Source organism: Anarhichas minor, unplaced genomic scaffold (genome assembly GCF_050575085.1).
Source record: "Anarhichas minor isolate MPS153535 unplaced genomic scaffold, ASM5057508v1 ptg000050l, whole genome shotgun sequence".
In the NCBI taxonomy this organism is placed as follows: Eukaryota; Metazoa; Chordata; class Actinopteri; order Perciformes; family Anarhichadidae; genus Anarhichas; species Anarhichas minor.
The window spans coordinates 825,919-849,178 of NW_027466496.1; the positions used below are offsets into that span (position 1 = coordinate 825,919).

General features: G+C 44.7%; 1 protein-coding gene across 1 annotated transcript; it reads left to right on the plus strand.

Annotated features, from left to right (window-relative positions):
- Positions 1-33: 33 nt before the first annotated feature.
- Positions 34-23,014, plus strand: mkxa (mohawk homeobox a). Its single transcript, XM_076112609.1, has 7 exons — positions 34-521; positions 2,919-3,078; positions 5,763-5,916; positions 8,852-8,947; positions 9,044-9,286; positions 22,633-22,659; positions 22,827-23,014. The coding sequence occupies exons 1-7, from the start codon at positions 346-348 to the stop codon at positions 23,012-23,014; spliced, it is 1,044 nt and encodes a 347-aa protein (XP_075968724.1). The 5' UTR covers positions 34-345.
- The last annotated feature ends 246 nt before the right edge of the window (positions 23,015-23,260 follow it).

A 23,260-nucleotide genomic window follows, 5' to 3' on the forward strand; every position in this document is an offset into this window, starting at 1 on the left:
ATTGCAGATGCGTATGTTTACAAAGAGCGACCTTATAATGACGCATCACAACAGCAGCAGTTACGCACGGTCCACCTCAGCTCAAGACAGTCTGCAGGCTGGTTCATTCAGTGCATTTGCAAGCGGCACGCAGTGAAGGGAAACAGAATCACACATACCAGAGTGAAGGTGTCAAATTATGTTTTATATGTATGATTTATTTATTTTAAGACTGCTTTTGTAAAATCTCCACACTTGTTCCACAGGAGAGACACTGGGACGCCGTGACAAATCAGAGGAGAAACTTTTTTTTTTTTTTTAACCTTTTTTCAACATTTTCTAATCGGGAGGAATATCCGGCCAAAGATGAACACCATCGTGTTTAACAAACTGAGCAGCCAGGTCCTGTTTGAGGAGAAGGCGAAAGAGGTGGAGATGAGCAGCAGAAATTATCTAGAAGTCATCGACGGGCAACATCCAGACCTCCTCTCCAGCAACCAGACTATCAGAGACAACCAGGCCATCAGACACAGGCGGAGCGGGTATGTGGAGCGTTCTGTTGCGTTTAACGCATGTGCGGCTTTTATTAACACGTGGATTAACTGGAGTCCCGGGTTTACCGATGAGGAATACCTCTGTTTCACGGTTTCGTCACTCAGCACGAGTTAGCACACCGAGAGAGTGCATGACAATGAGAGGTTTTGTTATCAGAGCTCGTTATCTCTCCACCGTGTGCGCAAAATGAAAACAGGATAAGAAATGTCAAGATCAGACTTGTAGGGTGAATTTACTGTAGAATTACATTGGAGATGTGCATGAGCCTCTTTAAGTTATAATACATAATTATTAGTTATATTTTGTATTGATAAAATAGTTTCTGCAGATGTGCGTGAATTGCGCATTTACGCGCGCAAATCTGAGATTTACGCACGGATAAAATACCCACAAGGAAGGTCTTTTATCGGTCTAAACTTGGACTACTTATGCTTCACATCTCAACGCTGAAACGCAAATTTAGTTTTCCAGTCTGACTGTTTTTGCACGTGGCTTTAACGCAACAGGATCTGATGGATCTATGGAATTAATATTCACCGTTTCTAAATCTGGTCCTCATTTAGGTGTTGATGTTCACAACTAATCTTAAAATGAATAAGTAGGTCAGCCGTGTTCGGTAGCGTATCTTATAGAAGTCTCCATCTGTTTCCAATGAATAAATTCGCTCTCTGTGTGGCCTAGTCAATCACACAAGGGCCGAGTGTGTTTTTTAAATATATATATTTTACTTTTGTTTCCTCTTTATGTGGCTGAGAGCAGTTGTAAGAAAACACAGTCATTCTATTATTTGTTATGTATTGTTTGCATGTTTATTGGATACCAGGGAGAGAGATAGCTGTGACCTCCAGAGGCCTCCTAAAGGAGTGACATTCAACAACAAAGAATATTATGAGTCGGTGGACTTAGTTGTCGCCTCAAGGGAAGCATCAGCGCTAATGAAGAACATTAAACGATTAAAGCGAGGTGTGTGCGTGTGTTTAAACCAAAGTTCAAGACACGATGTAAAATGTCCTTTCGGATGTTCATACCGATCTAGATTACAAGCAAAATATTTGTAGAACATGAACCTCAGGCAGACTTGAGGTTAGACTGAAATATGTTACATCTGCAGTCAGTGGAGCTTTTTGGTGAGATAAAGGGAGAAGCGGTGCGCGGCACCATACTGACATCTACAGGTTCATAAAACCTGGAGCTAAGGTGAGACCCAATCCTTCCCAGAATCGGGGAAAAAACATCAGCCTGGTGCAGACGTACTTGAATGATTAATGTTAATATTCCTTGAGGAACTCACAGCGTGTCTTGTGTTCCTCAATAAGACATTTATAGTGAGTTCATGATATTTTGTGTTGTTTTTATCTTGTATAATATATCTGCAGTAGCCTACTTCTACAATAGCTGTGAGTGGCACTGAGTTTCTCATTTGGGATTTTGGAATTTATATATTTTTAATCTCCCCTTTTCCTGCTGTAATGTTTTTTTTAATTGCATCCCCTGGACATGTGTCATAGCACTTTTCTGTAAAGGAAAACCAGAAGTATATCGTTTTTTTTATCAGTCCCTTGTGTGATGGCTTTGCTCTGACTGTGACCCGGCTACATTGTTCTTGATCCGCTTCTCCCGGGTGTGAAATGTTAATCTGGCAAAAATGTGCGCCTGAGCAAAGTGTTTTTTGTTTGTTCCATTGCAACGCGCCGGTGGTTTGTGGGACACGCAATGAAAATTAAACAGCAAGTTGCCGTGTTTCTCTTCCGCTATGTCTCTCTCTCTCTCTCTCTCTCTCTCTCTCTCTCTCTCTCTCTCTCTCTCTCTCTCTCTTTTATTCCAACGTCTCTTAGCTTAATTGCAGTGTTATGGGTGAGAAAATTGCAAGCTCTATTGAGTGTTCACTTTATGTGTCATGACTAACCATTCAGACAACATGCCGGTCCACTCAGGGCTCCACTTGCAGCTGCACAACATAGTCTGGTTCACTATAATAAACAACATAATCCTGTTTCTCTTCCATGGCTTTAAAACCAGATCTTATTTTAATTTGTGAAGATGAGAAATTGAAATTGAGACAGTTTACCAACATTTTATCCTGATATAATGAATAGCATGATGTTACTGATGAATGCAGGATGGGTACATTTCAAACAACTGAAAAGAAAGACTAAATCCTGCATTTATAGGTAGATTATACATTTTTATTTGTAATTTGTAAAAAAGAATAAATGTGCTGGACGGAAAAGAACAAACAGTCCAGGTTTAGATGAAAAAAATACCCCGAGAATGTGTCCCATAATTCATATCCACATGGACTATAGGTTTAATGTATACATTTATATAACAGCTTTACTTCACTGTGGAACCTGGCTGACATTATTCTACCCGTTCCTCCACAGGGGTCGTCCCAGCGGTGGTAAAGTGCGACACAAGCGTCAGGCCCTGCAGGACATGGCGCGGCCGCTCAAGCAGTGGCTCTACAAGCACAGAGACAACCCGTACCCCACCAAGACCGAGAAAATCCTGCTGGCCCTCGGCTCGCAAATGACCCTGGTCCAGGTCAGTCTGCTTTCTGGTCTTTATCACTTCAGGTGACGAGGAAAGAGAAAAAGTGAGGTGTCTCTCAGTGTTCACGCAGGCATGAGTATGATCAGTGAGGGGAAAAGTGAAATTTGATTTCTGTGGTTGAGTTTCTGTGTAAAAAAGTGGATTTTGACTTACATTCGCAATTAGGAGGCTGTGAGTAGAAAGTGTTTTTACATCTTGAGCTGTTTATGTTTCAGCTCTCGAGCAGTGGCGGTCAATGTTATTTCTACTCACTTTCAAATTGGCAATTCCGTTCGTCCTTTTTTTGTTTCACTCAAATGTGACAAAATGACTGTAAATCAAATTTGCCGTTTCATACAGTAAGTCAGCGGTTCTCCACCTCTTTGGCTTATGAGCCCTCTCGCTGCTCGCAAAAAGTGATTTTATTTTCTTATGTACATTTTAGAGGCAGAAACAGGTAAAGCTATTCAGAATTTCATAAGAAAATCTAGAAAAATAAACTTAATTTGTGTAGCGGAGATGTATTTTTCTTTTTAATCCTTTAGTTTGTCTCTAAATCCTCATATTTATCCTCAGGCCTCCTGTTGGCCTCCGATCCGCAGGTTAGGAAACACTAGTGTAGGTGTAGATATAAATACAGGTTATTTATATGCTATTGCACCCTCTACTGATAATGCAAGAGTACAGTGGGCAACGTGACTTCAGCGACTAACAAAACTGACCACTGAGAGGAGAACCCAGCGGTGGATATGAATGTGTTTTGTGTCTGGCGCTCCCAGCTGTGTATGTACAGTATCATCTGGCTGACAAGGTCACTGATACGGCCCTCAGAAACTCTGCGGCGGCGTTTTCAGGCCGCCGGCCACGATGCTTAATCTGGTTCTCATTTTGGGAGCCTGATGGAGCTGTTTGTTTTGGTGAGGGCGAGCAGAGTGCAGAGGAATGCTTTGTATTGAACACCGGGATGCTGTGCTGCGAACGCACGCACACACACACACACACACACACGCATACGTTTAAGCTGACACCCAAATACCAGCAGCAGTGTCAAAGGTCAGTGGATGAGGGTGATGACAGACAGGTAAATAATTCTCACCACATTTTCCAGCATGAGGGAGGTTGTTCTTCTTCTGTTTGGAACATTTGGAAGTTTCTTTTGCTTTTTACGTTATATTTATTCTTCCTTTGATTTTCTGTCGATTCACTTTGTTTTGCTGCGACATTTGTCGACTTATTGCAAAGTTGCTCGACAGATAATTGACTGCCAAAAGTTGAGTCAATCGATTGATATCTAAGTTATTTATCCAGGAATATGTTTTAACATTCTGTTTCTCAAATATGCTAATATGCAAACGTAAATTTCATAAATTATGGAATATCTTTTGGTTTCGGACAAAACAAGCAATTTAAAGACATCACCTTGACTTCTGCAAACATGTGCTGGGTGTTTTTCCACTATTTTCTGACATTTTATAGTCTCTTAATGGATTTTTCCAAAATAATTGCTAGTTGCAGCCCAAATGTGGCGTTCTTTTCTTTGCCTGCGGAGCCTAAGAACTACCCAGTTGTTCCACTGGTTTGTCCAAACAAACCACCGCCGCCAGTAATGTAGAAACGCATTTTTCCCTGGAAACACCCACCTGGCACCAGGTGTTCGAAGCGACTAAATCTGTCAGGTTTGAGCAAAACAGCCCATTTTTTTCCCCATCTTAACGTCGTAAATTGTCTCTTGTGCTAATGCACCGGTGCCATCTCTCCATCACCGTCGAAATCCCTCGGCGTGGCGGCAGGCCGTCTCCCTCTACGGTACACACAGTACAGATGCGGACACGGGTGAAAGAGCTGGTTTGGCTGCCACGTCCTCCCCCCCTTTTTTTTTTTTTTAAATCTCTCTGGGTGTCATCTGAGCAGGCGTGCCATCCTTTCTCTTCTCCTCTCACCCCGTTGAAAGCCATCCTTCCTCAAGTTCCTCATTAGCGAGGCCGTCTCCCCCTGCCTCGCCTCGTCTCACCTCGCCCTCCCCCTCCGGCCGAGCCACATGTACTAGATGCCGCCTTCCCCCTGGAGTGCCACGGCACTGGGCTCGAGACAAAAGGGATGTGGGATGGTCTTAGTTAACGAGAAACACGATACTGGAAGAGGGTCAGAAAAATAAGTACTCTAGCATAAGGCCCATGTCTCAGCCCCTGCATAAGCTGCTTGAAGTCTATTGAGCATGAAAAGTTATTCTAGTATAACATCTAATAGTCTCCCTTCCCAGTGAAAGGAGGAGCGCCGGCTCGAGTGTCTCTTTTATTGCATCTTGAAGACAGTGTTGGAAAAAAACCCCGATTAATGGAGGGAGGCTGTGCGAGTCCAGAATAAGCACGGGGGGGAGACGTCCATGTCGGTCGGAACATTAGTTCATGAAACGTTGCGTTCGCTGGCCGCTTGGCGCTCGCGGGGTGTTAAATGTTTCTACATCACGTTGATACAGAGAAGATGCATGCTGGGTTGTCTCTCCGGAGCGTCTGGGATGTTTCTTAAAGCTGCTCCAGAGAGCCGCTCTGCAACCCGACTCTGCTTCTGTCTTTCGCCTCGGCCTGAGAGAGGCTGATGGCAGGCAGAGAGCAGACGTTTTCTTTGGACGTGGAGGTGTGTGGAGTCCAAACAATAACACATGTTTCTATTTGCTTCTTTTTTCCTCTTTCTCTCAGGTATCCAACTGGTTTGCCAATGCCAGGAGGCGACTGAAGAACACGGTGAGGCAGCCGGACCTGAGCTGGGCGCTCAGGATCAAGCTCTACAACAAGTATGTCCAGGGCAACGCAGAGAGGCTGAGCGTCAGCAGCGAGGACAGCTGCTCAGACGGTACGGCTCGACTGCACTTCCAAGTTCCATTCCAAGTTAAAAGGGGAGAATTTACAAACCGCCCATATTACGGCTTGACTGCTAAAGTGGTTCACCGTGTAACAGGGGGCTGGTGGTCATCTGACTAAAAGCACTTGTTTTGGAGATATAGGAGTCAAGGAGGGTGATGAATTAAACATGCTCTTGATCCAGTGTTTATACTAAAAATGAGGCCAGCTTAGACTGAGCTTAATTGCTGCAGTAGCCCTTAAAATTGTTACAGCAGAGGCAACACATGCAAGCTGCCTCTCTCTCCCCTCAAATGTGTTTCATTCTCTCTAAGAAGTTGTTTTGCCTGATAGTCGGATAATCCAACAATGCATATAATCCTAAAAACATCATCAATTTCCTTATTTATTTAGAACAAAAGCAGTTAGTTAGTTAGTGTTGGCCTTTGACCTCTTTAGTTATGGTTGCCTGTAATGCAGACTCTGGGGTAATTCTTCGGTTTCCTTCTATTGCTCCAGATGAAAGCAAAAGCTACATTAATATCCCTCATTCTACATCTCAATCTGAACCATTTCATTTGTTTGATTGGAAGGATTTAACGTATGTGCACGTTTTATGAGCATGTTGGAAAACAATTTCATATTCTGTACGTAACTGCTCCATCACTCAGTCTGATTGGTGTTCACGTCAGACTTCGGTTATAAGTCGGTCTGGCGTGAACCTGATGCTCTTTGTATGAGTGACCGGGTTAATCTCCTTACGTCATACTCCCTGTGCCCCCGGAACTCACGTCTAGCATTATGATGTGAAATGCAGCCAAAGGCCGGGCCCTCTCCCTCTGTGCGCGTCCTAAAGCGGGCTGATGCCACGCGGGGCCATGTTCTGGGTGTGTATGAAAATGGCGAGTGTGTGATCCAGCCGGGGGACGCCGGGAGACGCCGAGGCCGGCGGGCCGCGACACGCTGTCATTAGGACACCCCGCTGAGCCAACCTCTGTCTCCCAGCCTACAATTGAAAATGAGTAGCTCTCTGTCAGCCGTGTATTTACAGCAACTGGCTTTTTCTACTCGCTGACAGCACTGCAAACATGGTCAGGGAACAAAAAAAAAGAAGAAGAAATAAAACATACATACTCACGCAGTGAGAGAATGAACAGAAAGGAAGAGCGCTGTGGTGTCAGCGATCTCTAATTACATTTTTTGGCTGAGCGTGCGGCTGAAAGAGGAATGTGTGCATGGTGTTTGCATTGTGTCCGCCACAGGCCACTGTACCACCGGAGGCTCTGTATATCTCCCTGACTCTTCTCCCTTTCACATTATGGTCATGAAGCTGTTCCCACTTCTGACCCAAGCGCTAAAAAGCCCTCCATTATGTATTTAAGCCTATGCTTTTGTTCCAGAAGGCTATTTATGGGGCCCAGACCTGACCCCACTGACTCGGCATGCATTCCTCTTCCTGTCCTGAAATGGTGCAGCTTGTTTTGGAGTTACAGTAGCGAGCCCAAGTGAGAAAATGCTGTTTTCTGCATGTGATCTGGAGCGGACACGCCGTCATGTAGGTGTTGACAGGGAAGTTTATTACCTTTTTATATATATTTATTATATATAAAAAGGTGGCAGACCTAGAGGTAAAAGGACACTGTTATGGGATTATAATGATTGGGTTTATTATCGCTCGTGTGGTTTCGCAGGAGATGCTGAAGAAATCGCTGAATTCTACCTCAGACTGCGCTGGGGAAGGAGAGCGAGTTTCGCAGCCTCCATGTGTTTCTGATATGTGGGGGCTCTAATTTTAATTTGGCCCAGACTGAATCAACGGTCCAACCTGCCCAAATTACAAAATCACAGTCTTGGCAGGGACAGTATCTCGAGTGAACTCCCCCCCCCCCCCCGCCAGAGGATATCTGGTTTTTCAATACGGTGTTTTATCCCCACCCCCCCGTTTTCTTTCATCAGGTAGGGACCTTTGCTTTAATTCAATCTCTCCGGCTGCCGAGCGCCCTGGAAATTATTTATTTCTGCAGGGGAATAGAGGGGCAATGTGGTCTTGATGGAGAGGAAATAGGCTACCATCCGTTATGGTTTGGTAATGCGTCCTAAGTCTCGGCTGGGCTTTCTGCTCTTGAGGCGATGCCAGCAGGAGGGCAGGAGCGCCAGGTTGAAATCTCCCTGCCCTGGTCTTTAGATTCAAGATTAGCTCAAAAATAACCAGACTGTGAGTCAGTGGAGAGGAACATGCAGAAGGTAGTTGGATTTAAACTGGAGAAGCATTTGCTGAAGAATATGCGTGTGATTGCTTTCTGCACATGATGATGATTGGTAGGATTTTTTTGGATGATGCTATAGTCTTTTGAAAACTGATTAACCTGTATTGGCTGTGTGTAATCAAAAGCATTTTAAAATATATATATAGAGAGTATATATATATATATATATGTGCTGGTTATAAATACAACAGGGCTCAATGGGCCTCCATTGGCTTGAATGCATTACATAACTAACAAACTGAACGTGCTATCATAATGAGCTTATGTACAGTTAATCCTTGTGCAATAATGAACACTTTAAAACTGGAATGGAGTTTGTACTGCATACAGGTGCTGAGATGTACATTAAATACATTGGATGTTCATCTGCAAAGAATTCTACGTGCATTTACAATAAGTTACAAATCAAATGTGTTTTAAAGATCCTGTATTCCAGGAATAGCTCGTTAAATATGCAAATGTGTGCACATTTTATTTTTAGGAAACTAGATACAGTTATGTACATATTGATATAACAATATATATCTTGTAGGTAGGTATATGAGCATTTTCCAGTTGAGAAAACAGAAACAGAAACATGCAAGACAAATACCAAGGAAGATGTAATATGCTTTGGAAAATTACATTACATTGCATCTAAATGTTGTTTTTTCTTCTAATTTCTCCCCCTTGATGGCGTAGACGGGGACAACCCTCAGAGAACACAGAGCGGCCCCGAGGAGCTCAACAAGCCCATGTACCAGAGCGTGATCAAGAAGGAGGGCTCCTCCATGGTGGGCATGGGCATGGGCATGGGCATGGGCATGGCCATGGGTATGGGCATGAGCATGGGCATGGGCATGAGCATGGGCATGGGAATGGGCATGGGCATAGGCATGGGACCGGGGCTGCGCTCGGCTGCCTCGCTGGCCGAGGACTACGTGTCTCCGCCCAAGTACAAGAGCAGCCTGCTGCACCGCTACCTGAACGACTCGCTGCGCCACGTCATGGTGGCCAACGCCGTCATGGACGCCCGCAAGAGGAACCACTCCGGCTCCTTCAGCTCCAACGAGTACGACGACGAGCTGCTCTCGCCGTCCTCCTCCGAGGCTGAGGCGAACTTTGTTTATCGGGCTGGTAAGGAGCCACATTTCTGACATTCTTTCCCTTCAAGAGTCTCCCTCATACACACACACACACACACACACACACACACACACACACACACACACACGACATCCTTCACTTTTGTTCTTTTTCTGTCCCCCTACCATCTGCACATTTTGTTTTAATTCTTGCAGCTGGTCCATTATTTCCAACTGTCTGCCTCTCTCTATATTACACTGTTGTCTTCCAGCTCCCTACATTTGATATGGTGTTGCCAAATGTGATTCTTATGACTCCTGAAATGGAGATGCAGTAAAGAAAAAAAACTGTTCCATTAGATTTAAAGCACTAACACACATTCACATACCTACAGCAGAGCAGCTCATGCACCACCACTTCAACACTCTCACTCAAGAACCCTGGCTGTCTCTCACCCACTCCAGCCGAGCTGAGAAGGAATTCCCCCCAGACGGCTCCTCTGACCAGGCTTTAAGTAGGCCAGACACAACAAGGCCATGTGGAACACGCTCACTTTCAGACTACTGTTTGGCATGCCTTTGATCCTGCAATGAGGTCCCGTGGAGAGAGCATGGGGGCAAGGCAAGCGAGCGGTGTGTTTGTGTATCGGCGGGCTGCGCGTGTGTGATCCGTAACAGAAGTGACCTTTAAAAGAAAGTACTAACAAAAAAACAAAAAAAAAAACTAGGCCGTGCAAAACAAAGTGGAATCTCAATCTTGCTCTCATCAGAAAAAGTTGTTTTCTGTCATTTCTGCAGAATGGAAAACACATTCCAGAGTGAGATAAAGAGATAGAGTGTTTCTTTGCTTTCGGCTAAACAGCTTTGTTGTCCCTTGTTGCCGTTTCTGTTGCTGGGTTTGAAGTATTCCATTTAAAAAATGTCGCCTTACGGACTTTATTACTAGCGCCTGTTTTTATTTCGGGTATCTTTGTTGTACTGCGGTTAATTTCGCGCTGAACTCAACCTTGTGAACCTTTCAAAAATCAATGACAATGAAAAACAATGGCACAACTTGAAAAGACGTACAGGACATGTAGAGCGGATGTTGAATTCTGTATAGAACCAACTAATAGTTTATCATTCATTTATTGTAAATATTCTACAGCAATTTATCTTAAATTGTCAGACAATTTCAGATCTAATGAGTTAAAGTCTTGTGACTTGTAATGATGAGTACAATTACTGCAGAGTGTTCACTCAAAAGAAGCATCATTACTATATTGGTGGACTTCCCAGCATGCATTTTTCAAGGGTTAAAACCCTCAAGAGATGAAAAACAAGACGTGATTACTCTGCCTTAGGCAGCAGGGAAACGTACGCTGATCTAACTGTGAATGTACCTCGTGAATCACAGAACTCGGCTCGTTATGAAGACTTTCACAACGCCTCGGCTCGCAACTCGTCTAAGTAAGCTGCGAACAATCAAGGTCAGATCTGTCCAAGTTCCTCTTCAGCTGAGAACACTGGGTCTTTGTTCAGGCGCACTTCACAACCAATAGTGATGTTTTCCCTTTCTGATGAGTGTGGGCAGCACAGGGAGGGGGGGTGGGGGGGGGGGGAGTGCTGGTTTTGAAGTTGTAGGTGATGTGACGGAGGACTGGGCTTTTGTGCGGGGAAGAGCAGATTTTATTGTGTTCCATTCGTAGCTCCTCTTATGGACAAATGTGTTTTATATTATCTGAGCAGGAAGGTGTGTGTGTGTGTGTGTGTGTGTGTGTGTGTGTGTGTGTGTGTGTGTGTGTGTGTGTGTGTGTGTGTGTGTGTGTGTGTGTGTGTGTGTGTGTGTGTGTGTGTGTGTGTGTGCGTGTGTGTGTGTGTGTGTATTTGGATCAAAAATGCATCGGCAACGGCTGCGACGGTTACAATCCTCCTGATCGGAGAACTTGAAACCCTCTGACCTAAACCAACATCAGGCTTTTTTACATCGAAGCACCTGCTGGGACTCACAGATGGAGAAAAGGAACAAAGAGATGGATAGACCAAGTGAGACTTGTAACTCCCTCTCTACCAGATTTTAATAAGAGAAATCTCCAAAAAGGGATTAATTCACCTGGCTGGCCTGCTGTTTTTAATAGAGAGTAACTATTTTATCTCTATGGTTAATATCATTTCTTGGCGCTGACGTCTCCCTCTTGGCTTCTCGGGCTCTGGCACTTTTACAGTAGTGTTACTCTGTTACATGCGAGGGAGGCCTTTGAATCCACACATGGAAAGTTCTCCGAGGCGGTGTTGACTCATGGGATCGAAACACCTGCTGGGGCCCACCGATCCGATCGCCCGGTTGAACAAACGAAACAAAGAAAAGTCGAGAAAATGAAATTTTAATTCCACATCTGATCTCACCGACGCAGACGGAGCAAATGAAAGAGGGAGGCAGAGAGGACTCATTTTAAGCTCGGGTTTGCATCATTTCCTCTGTCGTTTTTTTTGTTCTTTCTCCTGTGGCTGCACATTCCAGATATTTTTGTAGTGAACGCATTCCTCTTTTACAAATAGTTTGAATGTGTTTATAAAAACAAGAGAACAACGCTGATCTGAGTAGCAAATTTTACATAAATCTGTACTGTGGAACTGAGAAAGTTAGTCAGTAGGGAGGAAAAGAAGTCCGAAAGAGCACATTCGGTGTCTCTTGGCACATTCTTTTGACGAATCCCGGCCTGCGAAAAACGGTTGGGATTGGCCAAAGCAAAAGTGGCGTGCCTGGCAACCAACGTCTCATTGGCTAAAAGTTCATTAATGGGCCAGTTGGCTGTTGTGGCCCACAGCCTGAGCCCACAGTGTTATCTGTGACTACAGAGGGCAGTCAGACGTGGCAGGAGATGGAGAGTGTCGATTTACCCCAGTGGAAAACTACACTTCTGCTGGCTTGAAAGGACTCTCTCTCTCTCACTCACACACACACACACACACACACACACACACACGCACACACATCCAGTACAAACACCACACATGCACACACACGCCTACAGTCCAAAGCCTGTGGGGAATTTCATTGAACACAAGGAGCAGTAGAATTCCATCACACATGCCAGGGGTTTCATGCCAAATTACCCTTTAATGGGATATTAAATGGCAGGAATCTGGCTCAATGTTTTCCCTTCCCACTCCGTACCAGATTTCGCCCTGTCCGATATCATGTAGATCATTATGCGGCAAATAACTCCCAACGTGTCTGCGGACAGAGACTGGGGGATCTCGGCCCGACATTTTGCACGAGGTCGACACTGGTACGTTTTCTCAGGTTCTCTCCTTTATGGACTCTGGTTACAGCTGGGTACGATAGCCTGATGGGGAGTGTAGAATGCTTGCCAATTCTTCTGCTGATGTGGAAAGGTTTCGATAGTTCAAAGCAAGTCAGGGGTCACCAGCGAGTTTCCAACATTTAGATTTCTCTCTTTCGAACATACATCTATTAAACTAAGATGATCGACATTTTACTGAGTCTGCAGCCATGCTAGTGTCTCCGTGAGCTAAATGCTATTGTCGACAAGCTAAAATGCTCAGAATGAAAATGCTAACATGCTGATGTTTAGCAAGTAGTGTTTACCTCCTTAGTTTGGGGTTTTGCAGGTATTTGGTCATATATTTGGACACATTCTGAAAACCCTTGATGGCGCTACATGAAAAGACAAACATGAAGTTGTGCAACCCATTTCATGGCAACCCAGTAGTTGTCGAGACATTTCACTCAAAACCACCAATATCAACCTCATGGTGGCATTAGCTGAAAACTGCGTCACCAAAGTTAAGGAGGCGGTGATGGAATTTGTTCAGGCAGCCAAAATGACCTAACTATTTATTTTTGTCTGTTGCTACTGCTTATTTAATTCTGCATCAACCAACATGCGAGTCAGAGATTCTTGGTCATACAGCGCATTAAAGTCACCTTTTTCGAACATATTTATAAATCACTCACTTCAACACATAGTTTTCTTCATAATATGTTCGATGAAAACAGCAGTGTTTTGATGGCTGAGATCCTGAGGTCCTTTTCAGTATTAGGTCACAGTGAGTGCCAGACAGTTATTGAAACCTTGAGAGTTCAGTGGCACTTGAGGAGCCCTGGAGGCGACCAGGTGAATGGAAGAAAATCTTAATCTTAATGTGGGAAAAAAAGAGAGAAGAAGAATGTTTGGGTTTCTTGTCTCGAGGTAGAAAGGCAGAATGATGTGATGGTTGTTCAAGATAAAAGATTTCTATCATGACCGTTTTCATATTTTTGACTAACAAGATCTACTTAACTGGATTTCCTTTGCCATTAATGTCTCTCTTGTTTCCTCTCCAGAGGAACCCAACTGGGATGATTCATACAGCAGCGTTCGTTGAGGGATGGTTTTGTCTGATTTAAGACGTTCGCTGACTGAGGAACGGCGGTGTGATTTACTGTAAGCCACAGAGCAACGGCAAAGACAATGCTCGCCGCTCGGTGACAATGAGCCACTCCCCATTGATGGATGAGGACTCCTCGTTTTAGGAATCCAGAGATGTGGATAGACTGGCTACAATTTGCTCTTTCCACAGTTCTCATAGGAAAGGAGAAAGGGAAGACAGAGAGAGGAGGGGGGGGGGGGGGGGGGGGGGTGTTGTTCCAAGACTGCAGCTTTTGCCAAGACTCTCTGGGTTCAGGTTGGGCTTGAGGAATCAGTGTGGAAGGGATGAGAGGAGGGAGAGGGAGGCACTTGTTCCATCCAGATCTAGGGTTGAGTTTCTCCAGCAGTGGCCTGTTGGGAGAAGAAAGACAGCGTGGTGGCAGTGACTAAGAGACACGGAGACTGTGGTTGGAAGAAGTGAGAGTGAGCGCGTGTGTGTGTGTGTGTGCGTGTGTGTGTGCGCACGTGTGTGTTGTTGTACTTCTTCTCACAAAGATAGGGAGAGGAGGGAAATCTGCCATGACGACCAGGCCTGACTTTGTTAAGGAATAGGACTTGGATTTGGATTTGTGTGTTGGGTCCTAATAACAGTTAACTGTGGCGAGGATAAAGTTCTTGTGCATATTTTTCATATTTTGTTCATATTTTTGCACTTACCCACAGAGGTGTCTGGCTGTATAAATTGTTTTTCTTTTTTCTATCCACGTCGGAAACTTCTGTCAGTGCAACGGAGATGATAAGAATTATACTGTGCTCCTTTAGAGCATTTCTAATGTTCACAGCGAGGTATCATTCCAGAAACAGGGATCCTGTTAAGCTGCATTATCCTCACTGCCAACTTCATAAAATCTAAATTCTAATAGCTTATTAATACATAATAATAATAATAAAGGCAGCAGTTGCAGATACTATGTTGCAGATTTGCAGATAAATGTTGAACTTGAAATAAACCATGAATGAAAAATATGAACGGCAAATGGTTACATGTATATCCTCCGTTGATTGTTCAAAGTAAATTGGCTTTCACGAACAAAAACACACATGACGTCATGCTGTGTTTTATTTAGCTCTCTGTTGCTTCAAGTATTGCATCAGATAACTTTTCCTTGCAGACAAGCTGCTTATTTCCTCTGACACGTTTTAAGCACATGTAAATGTTACCTTTTTTTTTTTTTATGCAGTGCAACGCTATTTAACATGTACTGTTAAAATAATGGAAATTAACTCATCTTGTGACAAACTCGTACTGTCTGCACCACTTACTTTGGGAACTGCTGCTGCAGACAGTGAGGTCTGTAGATTACCCAGAGTAACAGGGACACACTGTTTTACAATCTTCCATTTTAATATTTCAATGCTGTCAGCACCCCAGATACAATTCCATTCACCTCAATTGTATTTGTTGGGGGGGGAGGAAATGTCAAAAGCAGGTATTTAAACTATATGATTGGCTTTAAATTGCTCAGCAGTATTTTGAAAAACGTGTTGTTTGGGTGAACTGACCCTTTAAAGAATGAGGACCGCATATTGCAGATAAGCTTGGGTTATGCAGAGGGTAAAGATTAGGTGTACAAAAAGTTAAACCGTCTTAACAAGTGTAGCGTTGTGTGCAGTGTAAAGTATGCATGTGTGTGCATTGGTGTGTGTGTGTGTACTGTAGGCTCCGCTCCCTTGAGGCTGAGTGCTAACAGGACTTTTAAACCTAATTTGCCAGCATACAGACGCTGGTTAACGCATGCTTATGTGTCCAAATCAGAGCCTCATCACATAACATACTCTTAAGTCATTCTTGCGCTCTGTCTCGACAATGCGGAGGAGTCCTCACTGATGTGCATGAGAGGCTGTGAAGTGTCATGCAGGGTGGGGCCGCTCCGACGGTGGGAACGACTGAGAGTTGGCAGAGGTGAGGTATAATCCTGGCATTAAACTGTGGTGCAGCTTCATGCGAATGGAAAGGTGGATAAAAACAGAGAGAGAGAGAGAGAGAGAGAGAGAGAGAGAGAGAGAGAGAGAGAGAGAGAGAGAGAGAGAGAGAGAGAGAGAGAGAGAGAGAGAGAGAGAGAGAGAGAGAGAGAGGGGTGAAATGGTGAAGATGGGATATTGACCTCCGACCACTAAACAGAGGCTGGGTGCGAGGACAGCACCAGACTGAGACAGTGTTCATTCTGGCCGACATCCCTGCGGAGAAGTGTTAGCAGACAAACATCAGATCAGACGCTGTTTATACGCAACTCCCCAACATAGAACTGGAAGAGCGCGGAATAATGAGCCCTCTCGACCTGATCGTTTTTTAAATCATCAGCACGCCAAGGCTTTCAGGGACACACACACACACACACACACACACACACACACACACACACACACACACACACACACACACCCACCACACAATCGGGTCATCAGATTCAGAAAACACAGCTGCCTGCCCAGTCAGGGAAAACCGAGCCGCACTGCCCCGCTCTGTATAAAACACAAATTGTTTCCACTTTAAAAGCCCAGCCGTGTCTAGAACAATAGGCTGCCATTGTGTTCCCACGGGACAGAGAGCAGAGAGAGGTTTAATGAGAGAGCAGAGGTGTGACATAGTGAGGACACGGGACACACACACACACACACAGAAATCCCCCATGAGTGTGAGAGGGCAATTCAACCCCACCACTGTGAAGAATTGCAACATAATGATGCAGTGAGTGCAGAGCAAACATATCATTTGGCCTCCAGCTCCCGGGAAAAAAAGAGAGGATATTTTTGGGCACATGAAAACACTTAAAAATCTGAATAATGTTTACTCGTGGGTTCTGCTTCTTTTTTTTTCCTCCCCCCCTAATGTGTGTGTTTTGTTCACCGCAAACAACAAACGTCCTTCCCAGAGGATGTTACTGGGAAACCCGTGATGGAGCGGCTTGGACAAGGGGAAGAGCCAGCCCACGTTTTGTCTCTTTTGTACCTGCGGTGGCAAAAGCAGCTCATCTGTTCGTCATCAGCGTGTCCCCGTTCTCATTCAGTCAATTTTTGAAGTATGAGTCCCTCTGATCCTCCGATGCTATCACTGCCTCCCTCTCAATCTTTTGTGATGATCGCTTTCATGCGAGCATCTGTTGTCGCGCCGAATCCTGATTCCTCACGATGAGCCGGTTTCTTCCATTTTTTATGTCCACGAACACCCTGGCAGTCTGCGAACACACACACACACACACACACACATAGGAGAAGACAAACACACACACTCGCCATGACAACGTATTTACTTCTTCGTCGAGACGCTCTTCTCATTTTGGCTGATTTAACGGGGGCCCTGATTACACTCTGTTTACTGGCACTCGTAAACACAATGACATCCTGGCAGCGCTTAAACATCTGAAACACTGTTATTATTTCTCCATCTAGCAAGAAGACACAAAGTGTAATCCTTATTGCTGGATCTTGGTTATCTGCCCCCGACCGCAGGCACACACACACACACACACACACACACACACACGCACACACACACTCACACACACACGTGTGTCATCTGCCGGGCAGACGTGGAAAAAAAAAGAAGCAACACAGGAAAAAGAAAAGCAGCGGATGGGAGAGTCCTTTTTTGGGCAGCGGCTCAGTATCTATCTGGCTCTGTCCCCGTGTGTATGTTCTGTTTAATAGTGTAAGAGCTAATTATTCAATATTTTTTAAGTGATGCAAGTGTTGTCAGGGCTAAAGGAGAAGGCATTAAATCCACGTCGCGTATGATGTCTTTGGCGCACGGAGTGGAATTGACAGTTTGGTTCTTTGGAGCCTCAGACTCAGACTTCTTCGCCACCCGTACAGACAGAGAGAGAGAGAGACAGAGAGAGGGGAGAGAGACAGAGAGAGACAGAGAGAGAGAGAGGGGGGAGAGAAATGGCCAGGAGGGGTGATATAAAAGTCTGGGTTGGCAGAGCACGAGGCGGTGGAGTGCCAAGGCATCTCTTAACTTCATTTACAGACTCCTTGACATTACGAGAAGCACAGATCATTAAAGAAATCTATAAAAAAAAAGAAAGAGCCCAAAAGCAGTAAGCGATCTGTCCGGGTCACGCTCAAGACTCTGTGGCTTGGGTCGGTGTCAAATCAAAGATACCATCGATAATGAACGTCGCCATGAGTCACCTGAAGCGCTCGTCATTTCCTTTTTGGCGGTAACCAAAAACGCTCGGCTTAAAGCCACTCAGTCACATGTCGGTAATTCTGTAATTTGAATGTGACTTTTCCATCCGGTGAGCCTCGTGGCACAGGCCTTGCTGGAGGTGAAGTGTTTGCTGCAGGATGGAACAGGCGCCTGTGCTGACAGTAAAGAAAAGTCCTGACTCATCCTCAGACCTCGATCGGCCGCCGTGAGAACTCAAAGGAGCCGCGTTACGACCTGTTCTGTGATTGTGCAGGTCAGCGGCGAGCAAATTGTCGAGTCTGCAACGCCACTCTGGTTCTCATCAGGTGCTTCAGAGGAAAAGGGCTTAGCTCATTTCCGTACTTCAACAATTGAGTTTGGATTTGTGTGTGTGTGTGTGTGTGTGTGTGTGTGTGTCCAACTCCTCTGTTTCTCCAGCGGTGGAATCTTTTCCTCATTGTGGTCAGAGTCACCTCCTGCCCAGCAACTTACTACATTTTATTCCACTTTCTAATCAGTCTTCTTTTATAGAGGGTTTATACCTTAAATCTAATTGCTGCAGTAATTGCTATTACATAATTTACTGTTACTTTATAGATCAGTTATTTAAGATTCTTTTGAGAACTACTTTGCCAGGCGGTGAAAGTGACTCTCTCCTCCAGCAGGACTTTTGCTTCGTCATTTGAGCTGCTCTTCATTTATGAAGTTGTTTAGTTACAAACTGCAGCCTTGGTGCATTTTATCAATGACATTGCAGTATTTGTTGATGACTTAGTGTAGAACTCATTATGCTTCTTGAATGACAAGATTAACATGTTATATTATAAATGGATTATAACTGATCTTTAAGGCACAAAAGAGTTGTAAACCGTTACTAAAGTTACAAACCTTTTACAAAGGGTACTTTATGAGAAAAGGGTTCCAACTTTTCTTTACTTTTTACGTTTTTCTTTCTTCTTACCTCGAGACACTTATTATTTTCTTCTTTAGCTTTCAACCAAATGCCACAGCCTTCCTCAGCAGATGGAGTCGGCTCAGTCGTCTTCTCTTGATCTAAGTGTGGATGTTTGGTTTTGTGATAGGTGGAAGTAGCTCATAAGGTTGCAGAGAGCTCCAGAAAAAATTGCTTGTAAGTGGACCTTGAGTTCAGATAATCTTATCAAACTACATTGAATTTATTTATCCAAAGAAACTCACAACAAGGAAGCTATTATATAGTATATATTTTAATATTTGCTTTCTCACCGACAGAAAGATGAGTAGATAAATGCCAGTCTCAGATTACAACGGTGTCCATCTTCTCATTTAGCCCTCAGAAAGAAAGCAAATAAACACATTTCCCAAACCATTCCTTTAAAATCCCGTCCTTCCTCTTACCTGCTCTATTTTTAAACATGTTATTCTGTTGTTCTATGGTCATGGGAACATTGTAAAGCCACTGAAGACCTATTTTTGGCAACATGTGATTTTTGGTGACCTGGCGCTTATTCTAAGTCACTCTGGATTAGACCACCAACTAAAAGCCTAAGACGTAAATGTCATATAAAATGTGTGTGTGTGTGTGTTTATTTGTCTGCCTAATTCAGCCCAGCCCTTGATTTGTGCAACAGGGCCTGCCTTGTTTATTGTTGTATGTTGCTAACAACAGCACCAGATGGTAATAATGATAGTCAACCACTCTCCTCACTCTGCTGTCCGCAGAACAGGTGTAACCTCATTCCCTGTCTAATTTGTCAGTCCCTGCTCGTTTTCTCTCATTTTCACCCAAGATTTGTTAAAACTAGTCTGGCTTTTTTCAATTTTCTTTTCTTTTTTCGCGGGGTAATGCTCTCCCTCCATTACCCCGCGGTGATGTTAAGTGAGCTCGTATTTTTGGACTTCCAGCGAGGCGCCAGAAACCATCAAACTTCTTAGCTTTCCCCTTTGGCGGTCCGTGAAACCCCACTGTCAATGGAGCCCAAAGACAACAGCAGGAGTGGGCCGCGTGCTCAGTAGCAAAGCAGTAAAGCAAAAAATAAATAAATAAATACAAGGAAAAAAGAAAGATAAAATAATAAAAGGTCCTCCGTGATTTACTGCCGATTTATTGAGTCTTTGGCACGGCTCTTGTTTTTAAAAATCTGAGTTTTAAATGTTTTAGGCACAGAGCTTTGGAAACAGAGTTTTTGTATGCAGTGGTGCATCTACAGATCCTGGGGTCCTGGGTTCCCAAGGCCTAGTCCAAGGGGAGTGGGGTGGGGGGGTCAGGGTGGCCTCAGAAACACTGTTTTGTCATCTGTACATGCCTCACACGTACACACACTGAAAACACTTAAAAGCTGTGGATGGAAAGACCCGCACGCTGTACCTCTCAGCCCACAGTGACTTCACAACACACAAAAGACACTTTCTACTGTATGTTGTTTGTCTTCGACGTTGCTGCCATTGACCCGGTTGCTGCTGTCACCGACCGATCCATACACCGAGCACCGCAGCAGCAAACACCGAGCTAATTTATTTTGGGGGAGGACAAACAACATATGAAAACAGTGCAATTGGCCTGTAATTACAGAGCTGTGATTATGGAGAATGGTGCATATTTTTTACTCAGGACCAATACGCTTCTGAGCACTGGCAGCAATCGAGAGACTAGATCGCAGAGAAGATGCCTTCACAGTCTTCAAATGTTCACAATTGGTTCAAACAAAAAAAACAAAAATAAAAACATGAGATACAGCAGAGATGGATAACATCAAGGGCTTTGAAAAAGAGCTTTGAAAATATGGAAAAGGTGCTTATTCTTGACAAAGCACAGAGTCGGCCCTTATTAAAACATGGAGGGGAAACGTTGCATTTCTCTTGGCTGGGCTGCATGAGAATGGTCTGTCTCCAAGTACCTGGATCACGAGGTATTACAGCGGATCACTGCAGCGAGGGGTGAACGAGTGGAGGACAGAGGACGAGGGACCCGGGGAATATCAATAAAGGAAGAGGGACTCGCTGATGAAGCAAGATAGCGACCGGGGGAGAGATAGGTCAGCGGGGAGTTGTGGCCAGACGAGAATGTGAGGGTTTTGTTGGAACTGAAACCTGAAAATCTCATTTTGTCGTTTGTACTTTCTGGGTTATCATGTCCTCATCTCCTTCTCACACATGCACACACACACACACACACGTTCCTCCCTTCTCCTGTCCAAGGATCATCAACAGAAGAAAATTGCTGAGAGTGAAGCCTATCTCTCTCTGTGGAATACACCTATTACAGACCAAACTGGAAAACTACAGGAAATTTCATAATCGGGCCCATATTAGCCCGGGGCATTGCAAACCCGGTACTGTCAGTGCGGGTCACGCTACATGGGAACATTTCTGGAAAACAAGGGAGGAACGGAGCAAGGCATTGGGGGGAGTAATTAGGCGCTTATGGCAGCTCACGAAAACCCGAGCACTGGATCCAGGTCTTTGGAAAGTCCATGAGAGGCTTTGGCGAGGTTAGAGGTGACAAAGCAGAGCGGTAAAATCTCAGGGTGTGCTTTCTCCGACTCCGGAGGAAGTGGGGAGTTTTGGCACTGGTCTGCGATGAAGCTAAATCCCGAACACTGTATCCTTGCGCAACCTTTTTTTTCCAGTCTGACAATCACAGGGAATGAAATTCCAGTGGAAATGAAGGGGTGCAGATTTTCATTAGCTGGAGGGAACGCTCGGAAACGTCCGTCGACTGTTGCGTTGCGGTCACGGTGTCGCAAAGAAGGGCTCGTTAAACCGGCAGCTCAGGTCTAGACAGTCGCTTCGCTGGGAAATGTGGCGTGGAGGGTTCAAGAGACTGGTTTTACCCACTGGGACGTCTGGTAGGGTGAAGGAGGTACGAGTTAAGACAATCTCTTTGGTACCTTCGGACTAAGTGGAAACCAAGACAATTTGCCTTCATTTGAATGATCTTAAGGCGACCAGTCATCTTTACCTGGTCACGATCGAACCTCTCAAAAGCTCGCAGGGCCTTAGCTGTTTGTTTGGTTTACTTAAAGAGAGCACCTGGAGGCTGCGTGGCGAGGGAATCCAGATGCTCTTTAAATGCCTCATGAAACGCCAAGCCTCTGTCATCGTACTCACTGCCGGGCAAAACGCACTAGACCTGAGACACTAGACAGGTTCGGCGTAAACACATGCACAAATTAACCCACGCACCCACACACCAACACATGCACACGGTCTTTCTCTCCGCCGCTTGCTGAAGTACACACACCGGTTGCCCCGAAGAGAAGTTTGGTTTCATTGTTTAATGACTCTGCTATTCCCCACTAATGTTTTACATATGAGATAGAGATTGCTCCCATTTGAAGAGAGAGAGAGAGAGAGAGAAAAAAGAAAAAAAGAAGGAGAGCAGACATCCATCTTCCTCTCACTGACTCACTTGCTGCCTTTTCATTCCCATTCAAATCTTTTACGCTCGGTCATTTTCAATCTGATTTCCTCAGACAACTCAATTACGTTGGCCGGGGCCCATTTGTTTTCGGACAAAATATTAGGGAATGGAGTTTATGAGTCATAAGAAACATCTTTCAACTCGATCCTATTAGTCACCTTGTTTCTTGACGGCTTCTTGCAAAACGTCCTTTTTGTCCAGCATCTGAGTGAAGAGAGAAAACAGAGCAACACATGTTTGCACTGGACAGAGTGTACACTTACAGTGCAGACCTCACACAGAACCATGCACACACACACACACACACACACACACACACACACACACACACACACACACACACACACACACACCTCCTGAGCCTGTACGTTCAGCTAGAGTTCAATAAATCATTGACCCCAGAGAACTCTGCAAAACCAACCTTTGTTTTCTTCTTCTTGTACTTTCAGAAACCACAGACCATGGATCAAGTAAATGTGACAAGTGAGTGGACTTTCTGTTACCTTGCCGCCCAGATCAAATCCTCTATTTTCCTTCATTACAAACTGAACTTGACCTCTAACTCCCCGCTCTCTTGTTTTGTTCTTTCCTGCGCACGTTTGCGTGTTTCCTCCGATCATCAGTGGCGGTGTTGGCGTCGGAGCTACGCAAAAGGAGAGAGTGAAGGGCAAAGACGAGACGTACTGGAGAGAGATCAACGCCGCCATGGCCTTGACCAACTTGGCGCAGGGGAAGGACGGCGCCTCTGGGACCACCAGCTGCATCATCCAGAAGTCCTCCCATATAGCAGAGATCAAGACTGTTAAAGTGCCACTGATGCACAAGTATTAGCCCTGACGTCATCCTCCCATCTCTCTATGCAAACCAGCAAACATTCCTGTTTCAGCAAACTCGCCGGAGTCCACAAAAAACTCCCAAAGAAGTGAAAAGAGAACTGTGTGTAGGGAGGGGAGGGGGTCAAAAAGAGAAACCATTCTTTTTGGTTGTTATTGGTGTATAAAATAGCGCAAAGGAGGCCTTGACCATCATTTTCTTTGACAGACAAACATCGAGGAGTTTTTTCTGCAGTATTTCCTA